Below are 8,350 nucleotides of genomic sequence, written 5' to 3' on the forward strand. Positions count from 1 at the left end.
ATGTCATTGAAGATCGAGGTCATGCATCGTTGAAAGGTGGCAGGTGCGTTACATAGACCGAAGGGCATCCGTCGATAGGCAAAGGTACCGTAGGGGCATGTTAAGGTTGCTTTCTCTTGGTCGTCCGGAAAGATCAAAATTTGGTTGTATCTGGAGTAACCGTCGAGAAAGCAATAGTACTTGAGACCCGCTACTCTTTCTAGCATTTCATCGATGAACGGTAGTGGGAAGTGATCTTTTCTAGTTTCCGCGTTGAGCTTGTGGTAGTCGATACATACTCGCCAACCGGTCACCGTTCTTGTAGAGATTTGTTCCCCCTTGTCATTTTCCACAACCGTCATTCCTCCCTTCTTGGGTACGCATTGAATTGAGCTAACCCATCCACTATCTGAGATCGGATATATGATCTCGGCGTCTAGAAGCTTCACTATTTCCTTGTGCACCACTTCTTTCATGTTCGGATCCAATCTTCTTTGCCTTTTCGTTGACTTCTTTGACTCGTCTTCGAGATGAATCTTGTGCATCACAACTTGAGGGCTTATCCCTCGGATGTCGGAATTTTTTCATCCCATGGCTAATATATGACCTTGTACCACTTGCACAAACCTCTTCTCTTGAGCTTCCGATAGCTTGTTGGAGATGATGATAGGAAGCGTTTTGTTTTCCCCCACAAATGCATATCGGAGATGAGGTGGTAACGGTTTCATTTCAACAATTGGTGGCACCTCTGAATATGGAGGTGTAACTCCCCCTTCATTTATCAAGATTTCCGGCTTCGGCTCATCTTCCTCGTAGTACTCATCATCAAGGTCATCGGGATGGAAGACAACCCTTGAAACTTGAGAAAACTCAGCAAATTCCCCATTAGAGCTTGTCTCTTTCGAGACAGAGGGGTCCAAATCGAGACAAGGTTTAATTTTGTCTTGTCTCGATCGAGACACCTCTAGCTCGATCGAGACTAAGCCATTTTTTGAGGCAGTAGCTTTTGTGCTACATGTGTCTCGATCAAGACACTCTTCTAGGTTGTTGTCTCGATCGAGACACCCTTTGTATTGGTCAAAATCCTCTAAATTTCGTAGCACTCCTCGGTTGATGGCTTCCACATTCTTTTTCAATTGATCCTCTACAAGATCATCCACCAAATCAACCCTCATGCACTATTCATCCTCGATGGTGTTCCGCATCACTCTCTTCATGCCAAATCAACTTTTTCCTCATCAATTCTCAAGGTAAGCTTTCCGGCATGCACGTCAATAAAAGCAGGCCCGGTATCATGAACGGGCGACCAAGGATCATAGGACACTCTTTATCCACCGCATAGTCCAAGATCACAAAATCCACCGGAAAGATGAATTAATCCACTTTAACAAGCACTTCTTCTACTATCCCATACAGCTTCTTGAGAGAGTGATCGGCTAATTGTAACACCATCGAGGTATGCTTCACTGGTTGCTCACCAAATAAGGACCTAAAAAGAAACAAAGGCATCAAGTTAATACTTGCACCAAGATCACACAAGCAATTTATAGCATTCATATTTCCGATTGTGCAAGGGATAGTGAAACTCCTTGGGTCCTTTAGCTTTGTTGGTAAGTTGCTTTGGATGATAGAACTACAATTCTTCGTGAGGGGTATTGTCCCGCCTTGCTCCCAACTACGCTTGTTCATAATTATATCTTTCAAGAACTTCGCGTATTGAGGCATCTCTCTTAGAGCATCCGCCAAACTAAGGTTGATTTGAAGTTTCTTGAAAACCTCAAGGAACTTATGGAACTTTTGATTGTCCGGCGCCTTCCTTAGCCGGCTTGGGAATGGTACTTTTGGTACAAAAGGTGGAGGTGGCGGAGGTCTCATACATGGTTCCTCGATATCGATAGCCATCTCCTCACAAGCCCGAGGTAGCTCTTGACTAGAACTTAACAACATCAATCACAATTGGTGGCTCTTACTCTTCAACCACATGTCTCTTGCCATTAGCTTTCTCTAGATTTCTCCCACTCCGAAGCTCTACCGCTTTAAGTTGTTCACTCAGATTGTTTTCCGTAGTAGAGGGTAGTCCACCTTCCTTGAAGTGCTAGGCCAAGTTGGGAGATTTGAGTCTCAAGAATTTGGTTTGTGGCAGCTTGGTTCTTTTGAAGTTGCCTATTTTCAAGCTTCATCTCTCTAAGCTCCTCCATCAACTTGGCAAGCATATTCCCCTCATCCACATTTCTTTGGGGTTGAAATACAGGAGGATGTTGAGATGGTAATTTCCTTGTTGTTGTTACCATGGCCTTGATTGTGATGGTAATTCTCTTGTTGTTGTGGAGGTCTATTTCCACCTTGGAAACTTGGTCCCGCTAGTTGAGGAGCTTGATTACTACCTTGGCCTTTATTGTTTCTCCATTCAAAATTGGGATGATTTCTCCACCCGGGGTTGTAAGTATTCGAATAAGGATCATTCCCTTGTCTTTGACCTCCCACGTAGTTCACTTGCTCACTCCAAGCTTGCCCCATGGCATAACACTCACCACTACTATGATTGAAATCCCCACAATGTTCACACCCCACTTGGACATACGCCACCGGAGCATTCTGGGGGTCACTTGCTTCTTCAAGGCATCGAGTTGGCTTTGCTAGGAGGCATTCTTAGCCTACATAGCTTCAAACTCTTGAGATTGATCAAGTGTCATGAACGCCTTATGAGCCGGAGGCCTTTTTCTTTCCTAAGACCAATTGCTACTAACCATAGCTAATTTCTCAATCAACGCATTTGCCTCCTCATATGTCTTTTGCATCAAAGAACCTCCCGATGTCGAGTCGATAGTAGCACGTGTAGTCTCACTCAACCCATCATAGAATATTTGGATCACATGCTCCCTTACGAGACGATGATGAGAGACATGTCTTTGGAGGTCCTTGAACCTCTCCCAAGCTTCGTAAAGCGATTCCCCCTCATATTGATAAAAGTCAATGATGTCTTTGGTCAATTTTGCGGTTCTCCCCATCGGAAAATACTTATTGAGAAAGGCTTGAGCGAGATCCCTCCAATTGTGGATCGATGCATTAGGTAGCGAATGAAGCCACAAGCTTGCCTTGTCCCTTAGTGAAAACGTAAACATTCGAAACTTAATTTGATTGGTGGTGATATTATGAAGCTTGAACGTATTCAACACCCCCAAGAATTTGGCTATATGTTCATTCAGATCCTCACTTGGTAACCCATAGAAGGCACACCGATTCTCTAGGAGTTGAATCGTGCTCGGCTTGATTTCAAAGGTGGCCACTTGGACCGGTTGAGCAAAGCATCCATAGGTGGCATTATCCACATCCAGGAGAAAGAACTCCCCTAAGGTTTGCCTTTGCGGTTGATGGTCTTGTGCTTGAGGGCGGTCTTGCCCTTGGTGCTCTTGCCGAGTTCTCTCATCAAGTGGAGGAGGTGGATGTTGCCTCACTTCATCGACTTGAGGGTGATATTGCTCTTCCTCATAATCCTCTTCTCCATGTTCCATAATAGCAGGTCTGCGATTTTCCCGCCTCACACTTCTTTTAAAGCCCCCGAGGTTGTCTTGAAACGGTTCTAGCGGAAGATTAGCTCTTTGTGTATTGTGCATACATTATAGTTGATCTCCTACACAAACCAAAAACACACAAACCACACGTAAACCAAGAAAAAGAAAATAGAACAGTTGTAAAACAAAAATAAAAGCTAGTTCGACCAAGAATCAAAGTACTCTCAATCTTCTCAATACAACACTATCCCCGGCTACGGCGCCAAAAACTTGTTGATAATTTTACTTAACAACTTGTAATAATGTGGATTTTAAGTCCCGGTTGTCGTACCCACAGAGATAGTGGTTGAGCGAGAATGATTTTTCGTTCAATTCCTAATTCGTCTCGCGATAGAAAGGCAATTGGTTTTCTTTTAATTAACAACTACAGAATTACACTAAAATAAACAATACTTAAACTATCAAACAAACAACTAACAATCGACTATTTAATTTAGAGATTAAAATAATAATAAAGGTAAGTTCAAGGGATGCTAACTTAAGCCGGAGGTATCCTAGGAGTCGGGATTGTTGAATGGCGTCGGTTTTGGGTCAAGCTATTCGAAAGCCCTAAGTTCCGCTCTCTCGAGTCTAAAACTAGGGAAATTGCAATGAACTAATTAACCGATATCTAAATCGCCCTAGCGTAATTAGATATCGATTAGGCTAGCAAATTACAATTAATCAAGCAAACTTTAAGGACCACCTAATTCCTAAACCGCCCTCGCGTGATTAGGTCCTAGGTTCATGGTTAGTCAAATCCGTCTAATTAAATGACCCTCGCCTAATTAATTAGACCCAAATCCTAGGTTAATAGATCACACTAACCTAGGCATTAAGAGCACATAACCACAACAAACACAAGCCATGCATAAACTCAATGCTATTCAACTAACAACTTACATTAACAACCCCCAAATAAGGAGTTTAGCCAACCATACTTAATCTAACAATAATCACAAGATAATAACTAATAGGCATAATGAAAGTAAGAGAGATTACCTTAATTAGAAAGTAGAGCTCTAACATAAACAAGATAATGAAGATTCAATCATAAAAGCTTGCATTAAAGTGGGTGTAAATCCCAAAATCTGGAAATTGTATCAATAACACTAAAACTAGAAATATTCTCTAGAGCAAAAGGAATTTCTACCTACTTTTTACTTGATTCTTATAATGATAAGGTAATGACCTAAAAATAGAGATAAAAGGGTTTATATAGTACTCCCTAAAAGGAAATAAAAGACATCCCATTACATGAGTGTTTGGCCAAATAAGAAAGTGGGCCTAAGTCTTGATTCTTCAAAATTCAAAATCTGAGCCCATCAGTTATCCCTTGTCTCGATCGAGGCATTAATTAAAGGAGCTTGTCTCGATCGAGACAAGCTTTTCCGAAAGCTACTGCCTGAATTCTTGGCCTTGTCTCGATCGAGACACTTCCTCTTGTGTCTGTCTCGATCGAGACAAGCTTCTAGCTTCTCGAAGATTCCGTTTCTTTGCTTCCTTGACGCTTCTTCTGCTTCCCTTAGCCAAAACCGCTCTCAAAACACTTGAATGCCCTGAAAAGATAAAGCACGTAATAAGGTACTCAAATCATCTCAAAACACAAGGAATATGGCATAAACGTGCTTAGAACAACTCTAATAAATAGGAGTATTTTTCTTCTATCAGGTGGCATAGGCGTTTTAATCATCCCACTCTCAGAATCGTGAAGCCAGAGAGACAAAAAAAAATACTAGCTTTCTTACCATTCCCAATCCGCAACCTTGTCCCCTTTCGCATCCCCTCTTGGGCTTCGAAGATACTCCGCCATACAAAATTTGGATTTGCTCCTAATTTAGTGTTTAAGAAATACGTGTTTGGAAATTATTTTGCTTTGAAAACTCTGACCATGAGAATATTTTCCAAACTAAGAAATCTCTAGGCTTATCTAGCTAGCATAGCAACATTAAACTCACGAACGTTTCTGAAACCCATACCTCCAAACTTCTTAGGAACACACAATTTTTCCCATCTTACCCAATTTATTCCTCTTTTTGACATTTGATCTATACCCCCACCAAAAGGAATTCATCATCCTCTCGAGTTACTCGCAAAGTCTCTGAGGAATAAGGAAAACATTCATAATATAGTTTGGCATTGATAGGGCCACCGTCTTGATTAAAATTCATTTCCTCCTCTAGATAGAAATTTGGAATTCCAGCTCTTGATTTTGCTCCAAACACGATCCTTAACGAATCCAAAAATATGATATTTGTTCTTACCCACAAGCGATGACAAGCCCAAGTAATTCCCACCATTTTCACGACTAGAAATACCCAGGACATTACTAATAGCAACTCTATCGATCTCCTCCACATTCCCACTGAATTGAATACTCGTCTTTTGAAATCACCTTCTGACCTGACAGAGTCTTATACCTATCCAGAACTGCCCTCACCACCCCCATTTACTCCACAGAGGCTCGGAAGAATAAGAAGCAGTCATCAGAAAAAAAACAAATGCCTAATGGCCGGAGCACCTCGACATACTGAGATACCATGTAAATGACATGCATGCTCCTCCTGCTCCAAAACCAAGCTAAGACCTTCAGCGCAAATAATAAACAAATAAGGGGAGAGCGGGTCACCCTGCCTCAAACCTCTACTCGGAATCAAAGGATCCATCTCTGTACAGTCCCCAATGCTCGTATACTTGACTGACATGCCACAATCAAACCAACAAACCGATCATTAAACCCAAGGCTTTTCATCATTGTTTCAGCAAAACTCCACCGGATCCTGTCGTAAGCCTTACGCATATCTATTTTTAAAGCAGCCAACCTAATTTTACCACCCCCTCTTCCTTCTCAAAAAATGCCCAATCTCATACGCAATCAAGAAGTTATCAGTAATAAGTCTATTCTCCACAAAAGCACTCTAATTCTCGGAGATGATAATAGGCATTAACTTCTTCATTCTGTTGGCTAAACTTCCGCAAAAATTTTGTAAATCACGTTGCATAATGAAATAGGCCTTAAATCAAACATACTCTCAGGATGAACTTTCTTAGGAATTAGAGCAATGGCCGTGTTTTTCAATCCTTCCAATAAGCTCCCACTTCTAAATAATTCACGACAAGCAGCCACTACATCATTGCCCACCACATCCCAATAAGTTTTATAGAATACCAGATTGAAACCATCCGGACCCGGCGACTTATCGTTATTCATACTAAAAACAGCTTTACGCACTTCAGCAAAAGAAACGTCACAGTTCAGCAGCTCATTATGAGTGGGCTCTAACCGAGGCACAACATCAATAAAATCACTCCTATCCATACCACTGTCAGAGAACAAATAAGAGAAATACCTAGAAGCGATGCCGTGAATCTATTTCTTCATCTTGCACCAAAGCCCTTGCTCGTCTCGCAACCTCGCCACTTTGTTCGTTCTTTGTCTTGATGAAGCCGCATTATGAAAAAAAAACGTGTATTAGCATCTCCTTCCCTAAGCCAGTGGCACTTCGAACACTGTTTCCAGTATTTTTTCTCTTCTAGAAAAAAAACATGGCATTCCGACGAGATGCAGTTGTATCTATCAACACCTGCTGTATCCACCCTAGCTTGATAGCCAGCCATAGCTTTCCTACACCGATCAATACGCTTCTTAAAGTTGGGACCCTTTGCACCACTCAACCTCTTTAACTCATCCCTAACACCATTCAGTTTATCCATAATACCAGCGATAGGGTTTCTGACCCAACCCCCACGAATAACCTGCACACAATCTTTTTTTCACCACCCAATTATTGTTAAACCAAAATCTGAATCTACTACCTTCATCCTGGTACCGTTTAATAGATAACAAAATAGGCAAGGGATCTGAGGTTGTAAGCTCCATATTATGCACTAAGGACTCAAGAAAAACTTCAAGCCAGCTATTATTACACAAAACTCTATCAAGCCTCTCTTCAATTCTAGTATCGATATCTCTACCTCGAAACCAAGTAAACTTATGCCCCGATGCTCCCAAATCAATCAAACCACTTTTCATAACCGCATTACGAAACCCACTTAGGAGCCACGTAGGGTACGAGGCACCACCCCTCTTCTCCTCCAGTGCTAGAATGTCGTTAAAATCTCCGAAAATACACCACGAGATATTTTTAACCATGGTCAAATTAATCAACATGTCCCAAGCTTCACGTCTCCTAGATCGATCTGATATACCATAAAACCCGTTATACGCCAACTCCTCTCCTCCAAATCCACCACCTCAACGTCGATATAATTATTACATTTGCCAAGAACAGTAACATTAAAAGAGTTTTTCCATAACAAAGCAAGTCCACCTTTTCTGTCAATGCTATCTATACAACACAAACCATAAAAGCCCATAGCATCTTTTAAAGCATTCATACGAGCTAAACTAATAAAAGTCTCACACAAAAACAAAAACGAAGGCTTATTATTATTAACCATATCACGAAGGAACCAAATCGCACGTGGGTTGGCCAGACCACGACAGTTCCAAGCTACACAATTCATTGCATTCGGCGGGCCTGCTTAACAGGGCCCACCGGACTAATACATTTTAGGGTCAATAATCATGCTCTCAAGATGAAAACTTGGCCCATCATCATTCAAACCCGATCCCTCGCCCATACAAGATCTTTTTCTCTTGGGATCCACTGCCACATCAACAATCTCCTTATTTAAAGCAAATTCTGAATTATAGGAAACATAATATCTTGCTGATTTGCTTCCTCCTCCAACTACCATATCCAATCTTCTATTCTCAGCAATAACCTTTTCTCCCTCCCTCCCATTTTCAAATTCAA

The 8,350-nt window shown here is 41.5% G+C and overlaps 1 protein-coding gene and 1 non-coding gene across 2 annotated transcripts; one reads left to right on the forward strand and one right to left on the reverse strand.

Moving 5' to 3' along the window:
• Positions 1–2,865: 2,865 nt before the first annotated feature.
• Positions 2,866–2,972, forward strand: LOC126675997 (small nucleolar RNA R71). Its single transcript, XR_007640175.1, has one exon. It is a non-coding gene; the product is annotated as a small nucleolar RNA R71 (small nucleolar RNA).
• Positions 2,973–6,908: 3,936 nt separating this feature from the next.
• On the reverse strand, positions 6,909–7,683 carry LOC126672334 (uncharacterized). The gene is made up of 2 exons (XM_050366281.1): positions 7,347–7,683; positions 6,909–7,297 (listed from the first exon to the last, which is right to left on the reverse strand). The coding sequence occupies exons 1-2, from the start codon at positions 7,681–7,683 to the stop codon at positions 6,909–6,911; spliced, it is 726 nt and encodes a 241-aa protein (XP_050222238.1).
• Positions 7,684–8,350: the final 667 nt, after the last annotated feature.

Source organism: Mercurialis annua, linkage group LG3 (genome assembly GCF_937616625.2).
Source record: "Mercurialis annua linkage group LG3, ddMerAnnu1.2, whole genome shotgun sequence".
Taxonomy (NCBI): Eukaryota; Viridiplantae; Streptophyta; class Magnoliopsida; order Malpighiales; family Euphorbiaceae; genus Mercurialis; species Mercurialis annua.

Excerpts from the sequence above, each read along its gene's own strand:
- LOC126672334 (XM_050366281.1), bottom strand. The coding sequence starts at position 7,683 with ATGGTTAAAAATATCTCGTGGTGTATTTTCGGAGATTTTAACGACATT. Across the intron at positions 7,298-7,346 it reads TAAACGGTACCAGGATGAAG|ATTGTGTGCAGGTTATTCGT; the intron begins GTAGTAGATTCA and ends GGTGAAAAAAAG.